Source organism: Symphodus melops (genome assembly GCF_947650265.1).
Source record: "Symphodus melops genome assembly, chromosome: 2".
Lineage (NCBI taxonomy): Eukaryota > Metazoa > Chordata > Actinopteri > Labriformes > Labridae > Symphodus > Symphodus melops.
This window is the reverse complement of record NC_136692.1, coordinates 4,688,389-4,703,409: the sequence shown is the minus strand read 5'-3', so window position 1 is coordinate 4,703,409 and position 15,021 is coordinate 4,688,389. Positions and strand designations below refer to the sequence as shown.

Genomic DNA, 15,021 nt, shown 5'->3' with positions numbered 1-15,021 from the left:
TCTCAGACTGTGATTGAACTCTGCACAGAGAATGAGTCTTTTTTTATATAATCTGAAGTGTGTGTGTGTATGATATAATATGTACATATGACTCTTGGCAGGTGTATGTACAGTAATAAACTACCAATAAACAAGGCTATGGGCATCCTCCTCTGTAGCTATCTGTGGTTTTTAATGAACTTTTTCTGCTTGTTTACAGAAAGTTCCTGATCATCGGCCATTTAAGGTCACAGAGTCTGTAAAGAAATAAATATTTTTCAGTTGCAGAAGATGTTTGTTCCCCATTGGAGCTCTAATGCCTGGTGGGCTGTATGCACTTATATAAGCGAACTAAAGCAAAGGCAACCAATCTTTATCTCATCAGGGATGAGCGCCCTCCTCTCTGTCAGCTCGTCTCAGTAGGAGGGGCTGGATGCTGTTAAAGGAGCTTGGCAAATCAAAGAACATGATTCTCACCGAGCTTCTCCCTTATGGATGAGAGTACGACCAGTTCAGAAGACAGAGGATGGCATCTTCCAAGCAAACCTTCACCAGTGGACCCTGTGCATGGTGGACCTGGGGGGTCTGCCTCGCTGCAAGCTCATGTCAAACACAGGCTGAAGCAGTAATGAACCAATCAATCTTCATCTGTATAGCACCAATTCACAACAAATGTTTTCTTTTTACAAAAGTAGGCAGGTAAAAGGTCGTACGAAGACCCAACATGAATCCATCATGAGCACTGAACAACATTCAGCAAAGTTACGGGGACAAGGACTACGTTCAAAGAGACCTCAAACAGAACCAGACTCACGATGTGTTGGGTTTTTGGTTACATTCGAGTAAAAAGTACGTCTTTTAAAGTTACTCATAGCACTGAGTGTGGAGTATTAATTGTTCACCTGAGAAAAGACGGGGATGAAGAGAGAAATGAAAACTTGCTTTCTTTTTGTGAAGGATCAACTCAACAATAAAATACAATGAAACTGAGATATGTGGAATCCTTCCTCTTGCCATGATCCTTATTTAAATATTAATTTTCATAACTAAAACATGTAAACAGCTCGACTGAAGTGTTTTATTTCAAGTGAGACAAACAGCTGGATTGTGGCTTCTCAGTAGAAATACCAGTAAGGAAATACAGCTGCTTAAATGTGGCGAGGCAGGACTCACTTTAATTTCTTGTTGCTCATCCTCACCATCATCAGCGATTTCAGCTCCATGTTTTGGTCTGACCCGTCCCTCTCCATCTTTTGTTCAGCTGGAGCTACGAGATGGGCCAATCAACTGGCCCGATTCAAGGAGTTGACAGACGACAAGAATCTCCTTTTTGTTTTATCTGTTTTTAATCAGCAGCAGATGATTTTTAAAATGCAGTGAAATGCAACATTTCCCCCAAAATATTCTAAAGTAAAAGTGAAAATAATTATTTGAAAGACGTCTAAAACTGAATTACAAGTACTGAAGAAAGCTGTTCTATTTTAGCCCTATTCAGAGTGCAATTCCAAAACAGCGTCTGATCTAAGCTGTGCCATTGTTACTCCTTCAGACATTCATATTGATTCTGCAACAGTGCCCTATGGTGTCCCAGGCAGTAAATTCATATTGCTTTACAACATTGAGATAGCACGAGTAAGCACGGCACAGCGGGAGCTCCACATACACACATATTCAGACATGCGCACACACACACAGCACTGCTCCCCTGCTGACAGGGCTGATCCCATCTCGCCCTTCTGATGCCTCTTTAACTACCTCCGAGGGCCGCACAGAAGGGGGATCGAGTACTTCTGCAGCATTCATGGTGAAGGTGAAATGTCACAGGGTCAATGATCTTGATTCTGTTTCTAGTTTTTCCAGCAAGTTGACCACTTAAATTTCACAAAGATTTTGGTCAAATCAAAATTTCCGTTTAGACAAATGAAAAAATCTGGATTTTTTTGATGCTAAATAAAACAGAAAGTGAAAGTCATATTGATATTCATTGTAGTCACGTCTATTATCTGGAGTCTAATAAGTCAGAATTGGCCTCTCATTATGCCGTCATGGCGTGATAGTTTTGACAACATTAGTCTTTTTTCAAACTTTCCAATCCATCGGAAATTAATTGTTTAAACATTTCCAAGCTATTTTCACTTCCGAGAAGTTTGTCCAATAGGGAGATTATTTCTGGGTTCATGTCTGTTATGGTATTAGTGAGATCAATGTACTCTGGAGACTCCTCTGGGCAGAGATCTGGAAGGAGGACAATGGATAGAAGTATTAAAGATGGTGAAAAAACATGTTTTGATTTATTATCATGTCAATGTATACACTTGTTTTTAGTAGTTTTCTGTTTTAAGTAAAGGAGTAATTTAACTGAGCAGTGGCTCATTTGGTAGAATTTGTCGCCTCTCAGCCTGAAGGTTGAGGGTTCAATCCTTAGCATTTGATTGATTGATTGAATTTATTTTCGTGTCATGCACACGATGTGCGTGCCCAACTCTCATGGGCTTATAAGACACCAAAAAAGTCATTTGCAGTGGTTTAGTATTTCATAGCATTACGTTGCCTGCTCCAGTCACACTCAAGTCTTAAACAGCGTGTTCTGTCTTTTTCCAGGCTTTACAAATAAAATCTGATACAACAAAGGTTCCTTTTTTGAAACGCAACTTAAGTTTTTCCATAGTAGTCTAACCAAAAAATATCAGTGTAAATTGAAGACATTTGTTTTGAACGAACATCCACAATGGACAGTAAAACAAAAAGTGAATCTCATTTTTAATTTCATCTAAATCAAAAAGCAAACAAACTCGGCCTTCCTCTGGGATTAAACCTGCAGGTCTCTAAAGCTAAGGCAAGGTTCCTGAACGTAAATGTGCACAGATGGATCTTTGGCTTTTGGTTACATTTACATAGTAACCTCTGCCATCGGTGTGTGAATGGGAAGGTTTTGTGACATGAGGTGTAAAAGTCAGAGGACAGCGCTATACAAGCTCAAGTCCATTTACCATTTACGTATTCTTTCTTAATCCGCAGTGATTGTTATCTGACACATTAACTCAAACATTCTGTAATGACTCAAACCCTCTTTCAAAGAAACGTGTTTATCATTTAAAGTTGGTACCTTCTCCTTTGTTCAGGAACGCAGGTGGCAGTAAGTTCAGACACTCAACTTGCTTCTTAAACTCTTCCAGCTCAGCGGGACTCACCTTGGTTCTCCTGCCTTACATACAGAAACATGTTGCAGTACAGAATTTAGCTTGAAAATCCAAGTTTTTAAAAACACATTTATTACAAGTTGTTGAAACACACTGATGGATAATTTTGAAAAAATGGGTTGTGAGATACTTCTTGTTTCGATTTCATTTTCCTCATTTCCACAATATCTCTGAGGTAGGCGAACCAATAGATTTTTTTTCAATTTTAAATTTTTTTTCAAAGACAGTTAAGCATGGCTTCTTTATACATGTTTATTTTAAAGATCTTACTCATGAGCTGGACTGCGCTGAATGTGCTCTCTCCGATGGTAGATTTTGCAGAGTAAACCAGGCAGTCAGGGCAGCCTGTACTCAGCAGCCTTGCAGAAGTATTCAAAGGTTGCTCTGTGGATTCAAGTACACACATTAAAAAAGTATTGGAAAATGTTGTTGCAATTCTGGACACAAAGTTGAAATTTGTTTAAGAAGGCAAATAGCCAGTTAAACATTAAAAGAGGAGCTGTAGTCGGTAATACACACCACTAGAGAGAGTGTTGCTGTCCAAGGTCATCTTTGATTTCAACATAAAGCAGCGACCATACCTTTCATGAGAAGACATGGTTAAAGAAGTTTTATTCAAAAAATTAAAACCATTAGTGAACACATTATGCAAGGCTGCAAATGAGTCCAATCATGTTAGGAATAAAGCTTCTTGGAAAATGTTATTAATTATTCAGATTTGGCTTGAAATTACATTTTTTGAGCATCAAAAACGTCGATGGTATCGCTCTCATTAGTAGCACTGAGTCGTGTCCAGGCATTATCCACAAACATCTTTGTAAGAAATTTGGATCCAGGTATGCTGGTGGCTTCTGCTAAGAGTGTCCATTTGCCCAGCAGCTAAAAAAAGACAGTGGATCAGTTGTAATAAAAACTCCCATTTTCAGGAATAAAAACCAAAACATATCCTGAATGAATTGACCAAGACATGAGACAAGTTAAACAAGACAGTCATACCTGGTCCCTCCCTTGAATTTCAATAGGTTGGATCAAACTTTCACAGTCGGTCACAGGAGCAGATTGTCCGACAGAGAGAAGACTGAGCACGACCACAAAGACATGAATCAACCCCATCATCATGGCGCCCCACATCTGCTTAATCAAAGAACCTCAATCCAAGTGGCGTTGTGTTCAGTGCTGATCAGAGTTTGAGGCTCGTTATAAGCTGAAACTGGTTCACTAAAATCAATACGGGGGACAAGAGTCCTGCATTGTTGACATATTGTTCATCTGTTGCAACCGTCTTCAGTCTGCAAACTAAACAGTGCCTCCAATAAATGTTTTAGAAAAAATATGGTTTGTGTTGGTTGCTTAATCTCGAACAAAGAGCCAAAAGATAAAATAAAAATATGCTGAATTAACCCAAAACTACCTTTAAAGTTCAAACGGATTCAAAGATTGTCCTGGGTGTCAAAATCAAAGTATTTCCAATAGAAGGGAATACAGCCTCTGAGGTACTTACTTTTTATCTTCAAGGTGTCTCACATACACTGACCAAACTTGGAGTTGATAGGATGAAAACCCCAGGTGGAGCTTGTTAAATTATAAAGTAAGGTCAGCATAGTGAATCAAAACTTAAACTGTCAACAAAGCGTTAACTGCGATATCAGTTTCATAACCCTGCACATGGGTCATGGCAAAAGATAGGAGGAGTAAAAAGTTATCAAAGAAACCAAATAATTCATTACCAGAACAAGTTAAATGTATCAATGACGGGGTTCATTGTAGTTCAAGTTAAAGACTGCCAGTGGCCTTGTGACAGGGTTGTCAAAATCAGTCAATCAGAGGGCGGAACAAACACTTAGCTGTGGGAGTGTCACCCACTTGGGGGAGGGGTTACTGCCCTTTGTGATGTCATAAAGGGAACATTTCCAAACGGCCTGCTTGAGCACACATTTTCTGAAAAGTGGAGCAGGCAAGACAGAAAGGTGTCGCCATGTTGGGTTGTCTTTCTGATCTCAGCTTTATGGAAACAAATGGTGATCAGAATTTAAATGAAAAAGATGATATTGAAATTAAAATGAATTAAGAGAAATGCTTTTTAAGTTTCAAAATCTGGGTAAATTATTTGACTCATAAATTAAATTATTACTCATTTATGGGTTTCCATCATCTATAATGCACACTTTTCAACAATTAAAACAAGAAATGAATTTTCCTTATTAATTAAAAAGAAACCCCACTAAGTTGTTACAATAAAAAGCACATATTATTTTTCTTTTTTTTTTAGAGTCACATATTCTGAAAATGAAAAAGCATTTCACAAAAAGCAGTTTAATTTTAAAATTGTATTTAGAATTTTAATGCTGACATTAAGCGTATATTCATGTCCATTCCACTATTCCATCTCCACCACTGACGATTATTTCTAATTCTTCGGGGCTCATGCCATAAAAGTCGTTGGTTAGATCGGTGTTCTGCGGAGAGTCTTGTGGGCAGAGTCCTGTGAAAAGACCAAGCTTTCAGTATTACAGAGTTACAAAAGCATTGTGCTACCACAGTCATTCCCTTTAACGAAAAGCAGAGTTTGCACGTCTTTAAAACAAAAAGAATGATGTCTATTGAGGAAAGAAAACAAACAGTTTGAACTTCTGAAATTATGACAATAAAATAAAGTAACATACTGGCCTCTGCATCGTCGACATAGAAGCCAGCACCTTAACATAGCATGTTTCCTTAATGTCTGATAATAGAGTAATGTCATTTTAAGATATATTTCAGCTGATATCTTACATATTGGATAATTAAATTATATCCAAATCCTCATTGTTAGACCTACTGTTCTCATACTTTCCATGTAGGCAGGTCCTACCTTTGTCTTGGTTCAGGATAACAGGTGGTGGTAAGTTCAGACACTCTACCTGCTTCTTAAACTCCTGCAGTTCAGCAGCAGTCACATTATTTCTCCTGCCTAAAGAGACAGAAGAGATAAAGTTTCACACAGAGTTCACCTCTTACAAATGGGAGCGGGAGTGGCGTTTATATCCTGTGACTGCTACAGGCTACAGTGTTAGCATGCGACCCCTAAAATCTCTGTACAGGTACCTAAAAGATGGCATTACATCAGTTTGTTGTTCTCCACTCTTTTGTTGACAATGATCGATATAAAGGCAAATAAAGAGCAGATGTGAAACAGCCAGGTCACAACCCAGAGCGGCCCTGCTAAAATTACCAAGATATTTTTCAGGAGTGCATATTTGATTGTGTCGATTTTGAGGCCCCCCATGCAGGCCAACTCATTGTCGCATCTTTTAACCCAACAGAAGTCATCAAGCATCTTTTCTGTTGATATTATGTTTTTTAAAAAGGCTGCTTCTGCTGCCAGCTGTTCATCTGACACCTACCCCCAGCCACAGTTTTTGACATAGTCAATCTTTTTAGTAATTCTTCATGGTGATGGTCTGTTTTGCTGGTTAAGGTCATAACCAGTTAAAAACTCCTCACAGGAGCTTTGAATTCACTTTGTAAACTCTGATATGCTGATGAAGTTCAAGGTCACTTTCTGTCTTTTTATGCTTGAAACAGTATTTGAAAACCGTACTCATTAGCTGGACACCACTGTATGTGCTCTCTTCCATCAGATATTGTGTCGCGTAAACAAGGCAGTCAGGGCAGCCAGTAGTCAGTAGCCTCGCAGAAGAATTCAAAGGTTGCCCTGTGAAAAAAGAGAGCACACAAACACTCATCAACAAACACACCGAACCCTGCGACAATTTGAGACTCAAAGTTCTGTGTGTGCAGGTACACGGCGAGTCAAAATATTTGGTTTCATCAACAATACACACCGATAGAGAGAGTGCTGTTTTCCAATGTCATCTTGGTTTTGAGCGTGTAGCAGTTACCTGACCTTTTTATACAGAAAACAAAAGAAAAAAGTACATATTATAAAAGTTTAAAAAAACACAAACATTGATATTTTTTTTAGTTAGTAAAAAATCATTACTGCACAAGAATCCAAAACAGTCATAAGACTCAAAATCTTATGACAGACATGAATCTAAAGTTAATAAAGACTAAAGTGAGGCCTGAAATTACATTTTTTCAGCCTGAAAAACATCAATGACACCGCTCTCATTAGCAGCAGTAAATCTCGTCCAGGCGCTTTCCACAACAAAGTCTGTCAGCTTCTCTTCAGATGAGTTTGTTGCTTCTGCTAAGAGCGTCCACTTTCCCAGGAGCTGAAAAAGACACACAATTACAAATAGCATCGAGGCATTATTTAATTGTTTTTTCAAAAATGAAAGCAGTAAAGACCCATGGGTACAGAAAATGAATGTGAGAGACAGGAAACAGTATTCTCACCTGCTCTCTTTCTTGGACGTCAATAGGCTGGATCAGACTCTCGCAGTCGGTCACAGGAGCTGACTCTCCAACAGACAGAAGACAGAGCAGGACCACAGCGACATGATTCGACCTCATCCTGTTTGTTTGTCACTTCACGCTGGTTTTCCTTTTCCCAACTGCAACCTGGTGAGCTGGATTTGAGAGGCTCATCCCAACTGGAGTCCTGCTTTGTTTACAAGTGTGTTGCAATGCGTTTCCCCCAATAACACTCTGAGTTTGAACTTTTGAATTGAGTGCCCTATAAAGGGTTAATGTTGATTAGCCCATTGCTCTATCACACACTCAAGTGACAGAAATTGGAAAATAACAGGTATAAGAGATAAAAAGTAATAAAATTATGTAAACTTTAAAGAAATTGAAGATTAAAAAAAAAAAAAAACAGGCGTCACAAATCATTCAAAGACTGACACCTACTGTCAAAATGTTCCAGGGAAAGAGGCTGAACAATTTGATATTTCACTCCTGTCACACATTTAATAAATTAATAAATAAATAAAAAAAATCTATTGGTTTAAATCCAGCGTTCCTGTGTCAAATAAAAAAATAAAAAAAAATATATATACAGTATATATCACATATTGGTATTATTTTTTACATTTAAATAACTGAACTTTCCTGTAAAACAGAAGTTTTCAGCTGCAATAGTGTGAGGGTCCGTGCCAGTTCTAGACTCTGTTGAGGCCCTCGGCATAGACCAGCTTGGTGGTGGTGGTGGGGGGGGGGGGGGGGGGGGGGCAATGACAATGAGTACTGTCAGAAGGGGCCCCCTTAGGTGGTCTGGGGCCCCTTGCCTGTTGACAAGCAGTGCAGTCATTGGGTTGCAAAAGTAGTCAGTTAACATCAAAAACCTTGCATTCATAAAGTCAGCTCATACATGGTATTAAATGGCATTAACCAGATCACATCATACGTTCATGCACAGCTCACAGAGCAAGTAACATGTGGGACCACAAAAACTATAACATGATGACATGGAGGTGCAGTGTGTGTTTGACGACATCCTGCACATATGTTTGTCTGCTTCGGTGTGTGTGTGTGTGTGTGTGCATGCGTGCATGTGCGTGTTTGTGTGTGTGTGTGTGTGTGTGTGTGTGGTGCTGGGATGCGGTTTGGTGTGTTTTAAGTGTATCCATGTGAATTCTATAAGCACCTCTGATCTTCAAATAACGCTGAACAAAAAAACCCAATGAGAGTAAATGAGAGCGTCGAGGGGGGAGGAGCAGCTTCTCTGAGCTTTATCGTGGCTTTTGGTTTGTCGTGTCGACTGTTTTCTGCTTTCAATCTCGCGGAGCTACAATTTAAAAAAAAAAACAAAGTAGAAGAAGTGCACTGTAAAAACGTGACCAGTGTAAGTGTGTAATTAAGTGCTCTCTCTCTCTGAAGATGAAGTTATCTGTGTAACCTATAGTACTTTAAACTATTGTTAATCATTAAAATAACAGAGATTGTAGTGTTTTAAAATACAGATTATGAAAGTAGAGGCCATTTTAACACCTCTGTATGACGTTTTTCTTCACATAGAAAATGCTGCGAAGGGTTGTACTCGTCATGAACTCGTTCTTGTCCCAGTGTCTCTTTCAACGTACAAACGTTTAACTATCCTGACCATGAGAAGGAGCTACCTGGTTTTATTTCTTTATGTGATGCCAACATTTTCACATCTGAATATGTTTCTAAGAAAACAAAACAAGGAACTAGTCTGATTGTAGACACAACACTGAGGGCATCATCCATAAAGACAAAGTTCATACAAATACTTCGGTACGTTTATAGATGATCAAAGAGAACAGAGAATTCACCTCCAAAGAAAGCTGTATGAATTCTCAGTCAGTCCTGCTTTCATTTTTTTTTTTAATCAGTCTTTAGTTCAGAGTCTCCTAATGTTTGGTTTTTTACCTGCTGGTCTCACAGCCTCTCAGTGAAGGACAGAAAGACTGAGCGCTATCATTCAAATCAGTTCTGAGATGATTAGCATGAAACAGAGAGATCTCATGTTTCTCTTATGATGTTTTACCTGTCAAACTAAACTTTACTCCAAATCTGTCACCTCCTCCTGCAATCTGAATCCTCCTTAGATCATTACTGATTTGATTCTTTTAGCGCCACCAATCTTTTTGTTTATTCTTTTATCATTTTGTGTTTTTTTTTTTAATCCATTCTTATAGATTACTAATCAGTCTGTTTATCATGATCCTTTTAGGTCCTGTTCTATAGTTTAGCTTGTTTGTATGATCTGAACATCTGTAATCTGTACGTGTCTTATTTATGTTTTCTAAGCACAAGCTTTTTCAAACTGATTTCCCCATGTGAGATTTATAAAGTTGTTTGAATTGAATTAAATTTATTTGATATCTTTGATAGGGACGGATACAATATACAGACAAGTATCACAGTGTTGATAGCAGATTCTTATTTTTCAACACTCGTCCCTTGAAGGGCTTTTCAGTCAATAGCTGAGCACAGAAAGATACACTAAGCCACACATTCATCTGTGATAAAGCTACAAACAATCAAACATGAGAACAAGTTTGTTTCTGAACGGACCAGGATTTTTTTAGCTCTTCCTACACAACACTTGTTGATACATGCAGTTTGTCTGAAATCTTCAAAATGATTACTGTAATTCACTGATGAATGAATAATTGAATCATAAGTTGTAAAAACAAACAAATTAAATGACTGAAATTGTAAATGAACATGTAAAATAATCAGGTGAAATGTGCTTTACATTACAGAAACTATACGCAGCTTCTGGAAATGGTGTCTTACTAAGATAAGAAAGTAAAAAATGTCGACCAGATGTTCACATTAAAACAAGTGGTTAAGGTGTGTATACACTCTGTACAGAGGATGTGGTCTTTGAAGCAGAGGGCCCAGGTTCAAACTCGACCAGCGGCTCCTCACCCGCATGTCATTCCTCCCTCGCTCACTCTGTCCCTGATTTCAGACTCCGTCCCATCTCTACTATAAAGGCAGAAAAAGCCTCAAAAGTAAATAATAAGAAAGAGGCTGTCTGAAGCCGCTCACAGCAGATCCACACGAGAGAAAAGCACGAGAGAAAAGCGCTGAAGCTTCTAAGATTGATTTGTTATTGGCCTGACCTTCCTCCCTTATTTACTTATAATTCACATTTACTTTATTTAACAAAGAGTCAAGGATGGACAGAGAGGAGATTTTATGTTAATGCATAAAGTTGTTTATATCCAAACAAAAGTCCTTAAACAAAGCAGAAGACACGAGAAGGAGTATTCAAACTATTAAAGACTACTTTAAGATGTGTATCTGTCAAATATGTGCACCGCCACATCAGTATGATCCATGTATATTCACTCTGGGGAAAGTAACTGATATTAAAAAGTAAAAAATAAACAACAGCACTGTGTGTTGAATCTTTTGTTTTAATTTATTGAAGTTGTCATTTTAGCAAAACAAAAGACGACTGGGACAGTTTGATCAGATGGATCAGGATACAAACATCGAGCAAGTCATGAGTTGTTAAATAAATATGAAACATTAAAAAAAAAAAAAGAAATACTTACATCAGCCCTAAAACTACGTGATGAGGCCTTTGTAAAAAGTTTGATTTCTGCACTGAAATAAAATAAACTCCTGCCGACTGTCATGTAGTAGTTAAAGTGTAATTCAATGTCTCACAGAATCTTAGAAACAACATTTTTTAAACAGGTTCAGGGCTGATGGGCAGTATGTCGACTTTTTAAATGACATCCGGATATTTCACGGGATACAGGGACAACACTGTGAAGATCGATATAGTTGATGTTGCATTAAAAGAACATTTCACGTCTGTCTTCACTGAGCTCCACCTCTCTGAGCATCACTCACACCGCCTATAAAACACACAGATGTGTGTATTTCATAATATAGGAAAGGAACATTTTCATTGATTTTTATTTATTTAAGGAGCATTTTATTTAATATGATCCCATCTGAGGTCATTTTACATAATCTACACGTTGACATTGTGGCGTCATACTTTTAGCTTGTGTGAATTTGACTTATATCTGACTTACTTTCTGTTTTGTTTTTACAGGAAAAAAAAAAAAGATATGATGTATCAGCATTCAGCTAACAAAGGTCAAATGAATGTCTCATGAATGACCCTCCTCTGCAAGAACAACATGAACAGTACAATACTAAATAGTAAAATCACTCTGTGCAGGCCCGGCTCTAGAACGATGAGTGTGAGACTGAAGGATCTGCAGCTGCACTGACTCGCTGAACAGACAGATCACATGGACCTGTCATGAACCATCAGATCATGGAGTTACTACTGTTACTTAAAAGCCTTGTAAAAAAAACAAAAAAACATTGTTCTTTTTTTTTTGTTGCATTAATTTAATGTAGAATTAATCATTTCAAATGAGGCTGCACTGCGACCTTTTGCACCCTCTGATAAAGCTCAATGCAGCTGTACAAAACACTCAACGGGACTTTTCTGTGGTGTTGAGGGCATTCAAACAAGAATTCATTGTAAGTTAATTCACCCATAAAGGCGACATAATGCGAGAGTGAGGTACTTTCCTCCGTGAGAAGTGATACGTTATGACTTTCTGAAGCACAAATAATCTCTGATGGCCCCATTCAAAATACCTCTGTGTGTTGTTCACCGAACAAACAGATGAGACGATCAATGAGAACTCTTCTCTGTCCTTCCCTCCAGAGATCACACTGATGCAGAGCTGACATGAGGACCTATTAGGAGTATGACTGAATCGATGTTTATTCTCAGTTTTAAATTCAGCTGGAGTTAAAGGGAGTCCATTTAGTAGACAGGAAGAGTCCATTTAGTAGACAGGAACTCTCTGTCCATAATAGGAATACAACTTTGGGTTGTTGTACGTCTACAGGTCGTCACTGACTCTGAACAGCGCGCCAAGACAGTTTACTGGAGTCTCTTAAATGAAGGTACAGTCTCCCGCTAATTCAAGGTCAAGAGTCAAAAGACCTTACACTGGTTTAAGCTGAACATCCGTCGCCTGGCCTGCTTCCTGGCCTGATTCACAGCCGTCCGAACCGCATACTCAAACACCTGCTGCACGCCACGGTTGCTCAAAGACGAGCACTCCAGGTAGCCTTTGGCGTGGACCTCTTGAGCCACCTGTCTCCCCTCTGCAGGTGATATGCAGGTGCCTCGATATGACCCCACTTCCCGTAGATCCGTCTGGGTGGCCACGACCAAAATAGGAACCCTTGGCAAATGCTCTCGCACCTCGTGGATCCACTTATGCTGGACGTTGGCCAGCGAGTTGGGGTTGGCCACCGAGAAGCAGATGAGGACGACGTCGGCCTGCTGGTAGGATCTGGGCCGGATCTGTCGAAAGTTGTCGTTTCCTGCCGTGTCCCACAGGCCAAGACTGATCTGAACTCCGTCCATGTAAACCTCCACCCCGGTGTTCTCAAACACGGTGGGCTTGTAGGAGTCGGGGAAGGTCTCAGACGTGAAGCGGACCAGCAGGGCGGTCTTCCCCACGGCGATGTCCCCGACCAGGACACACTTCAACGACATCTCTGTTAGGCCGTTCATTGTTCCCTCTGATAGTCTCGTCTGTAGTTTGATTGTTAAGTCTCAAATGTTTTACTGATATTTATGATATGAAGAGGCACAGGGTTCACGTTGTGTTTGCTGCACGACCCCTCTTTGTAGATTTCATTGCAGTTCGAAGCACTCGTCTCTTTGTAACTCCATCCCTGGTGGTTTCAGAGGTCATCAGCTGGCTGCTCGACGTCTCTCTTTTTGTTAGAGTTCTGAAACGTTTCTTGACTTCAGATACAGTCGCTCATGAGCTTCATACACACTTCACACGAGGTCGTAGTTTCAGACACTCCGGGCCGGTCTCACCTTTGCTTGGTTTCGACACTGAGGTCTGGTTCTGGTCTTCTCTCAACTGGCTTTGAGGACCTTCATTGTGTCCGTGTGTTATTCAACCTCTCTCAAAGTGGAGAAGAGAAATCTACAGAGGAAGAGGCATGGAAAGAGGATGTGTTAAGTTCATGAGAAATCTGTAAGCAGTTCGTCCCTTCATTCATAAAGGTGAAAAACTGAAGTGTTGCTCGTTTAACTTCAGCTTCACTGCTCTACTGCATGCAAATATAGACGTCTATGTTTGTGGAACGAACATGTTTACCAGAGAAAAAGTCAGAAGTTGAAAGTTTTTATGGATGACAAAGCTAAGGCTAATACGGAAGTAGAAAATGTGTGTTTGGGTGTGACCACAAATACTCGGCTTAAACGTGACTTTTCAAGCAGCTCATTGTCAACATAAATCAAATATTTGTTCTATAATCAAACTTGTACTTATGGCCATGTTTTCCTTTTGCTCTAATCAATCTCCCTCAATGACAAAGATTTCATTCTGCAATCGAACAAACTGAAAAATCACAGAGGAGGAATCGTACCGTGTTTTATTGTCGAACATAACAATGCTCCATCAGCAGATTTTGCTGATCACAAAAATGGATACAGATATATATTTTATTAATGATAATATTATTATCATCTACATGTGCTGATGGTGCCACATGGCTTAAGAGAACTGACAGTCTGACATTTTTGTTTATGACAGAGACCTTACAATGATAACCTCAAAACCACCTGCCATGACACACACGCCATCATTTGGCTGGAAAGACCTCCATCTTCAAAACTAGCGGTCTTAATTATACATCACAAAAGTCCTAAATTTGGTTTTATTATTGAGGACATTTAGTTTACAGTCAGGGCTTAAATTACAGATATATAAACTATAAAAACAGGAATTAAACTGTTCAATCTGCCGGTGTAGAAGCTTCATTTTTCCATGTTAACAAAAACATTTTAGTTACTCAGTTGTAGATTTACACTTGTGCTGTATAAAAGGAGTAAAGCTACTCGTAGACCTACTCTTTAGATTTTCAATGTTAAATAAATTTCAGTTTTTGATCTCACAGTTTAAGATTTACACGACATTAAATGAGAACATAATGAACAAAAACAAAATAAAGGTGAATTACCTTCAGATTCTTTCTGCTGCTTTTGAAGACTTCACGGCGTCAACGCTACAAAAACAGTTTGTTATAAAATCTTTTTTGTAGATTACGACTAACTTCACCAGCCGACGTGTGTGCAGGTTGTATCAGAGGGGGGGGAAAAGACGAAAGGACAGTATAGTTTAACACCTGCTACACAACGCTGAGGTCGGTTAAAGTCAAGGAGGCAAAACGACGGAAGTGTCTCGACAGAAACGGTGAAACGCTCGTCATACTTCAGCGTGACTGAGTCTTCTGCTCGCTCGCTCCCCCACAGCAGCTGTGTTTCAGGGTTTTATTTCCTGTGGTGAATGAAGAGTAAGGCCTCACAATATGTGTGAGCCAGGCACAGCGAGCACAAATAAAAGAGTCACACACTTTATGTAAATATGGAGAAAGACATAAGACACAAAAAAGAGCCTCAGTCATTTAC

At 39.2% G+C, this 15,021-nt stretch overlaps 2 protein-coding genes across 3 annotated transcripts; both read right to left on the bottom strand.

Annotated features, from left to right (window-relative positions):
- Nucleotides 1-1,487: 1,487 nt before the first annotated feature.
- Nucleotides 1,488-7,705, bottom strand: LOC306820181 (uncharacterized protein). 2 transcript variants are annotated; one of them, XR_013778645.1, is made up of 7 exons: nt 6,031-6,138; nt 4,176-5,661; nt 3,913-4,058; nt 3,699-3,760; nt 3,450-3,563; nt 3,086-3,184; nt 1,488-2,214 (listed from the first exon to the last, which is right to left on the bottom strand). XR_013778645.1 is itself a non-coding variant. In XM_079337949.1 (6 exons), exons 1-6 carry the CDS (start codon nt 7,635-7,637, stop codon nt 5,543-5,545), a joined length of 654 nt encoding a protein of 217 aa, XP_079194075.1. In that variant the 5' UTR covers nt 7,638-7,705; the 3' UTR covers nt 5,492-5,542. The 2 variants fall into 2 exon arrangements, 1 of the variants encoding a protein (XP_079194075.1); XM_079337949.1 differs by lacking the exons at nt 1,488-2,214; nt 3,086-3,184; nt 3,450-3,563; nt 3,699-3,760; nt 3,913-4,058 and adding exons at nt 6,760-6,873; nt 7,004-7,065; nt 7,254-7,396; nt 7,521-7,705 and having other exon boundaries at nt 5,492-5,661; nt 6,031-6,129.
- Nucleotides 7,706-12,367: 4,662 nt separating this feature from the next.
- Nucleotides 12,368-14,774, bottom strand: rhoh (ras homolog family member H). Its single transcript, XM_079335471.1, has 2 exons — nt 14,574-14,774; nt 12,368-13,534 (listed from the first exon to the last, which is right to left on the bottom strand). The coding sequence occupies exon 2, from the start codon at nt 13,105-13,107 to the stop codon at nt 12,520-12,522; it is 588 nt and encodes a 195-aa protein (XP_079191597.1). The 5' UTR covers nt 13,108-13,534; nt 14,574-14,774; the 3' UTR covers nt 12,368-12,519.
- Nucleotides 14,775-15,021: the final 247 nt, after the last annotated feature.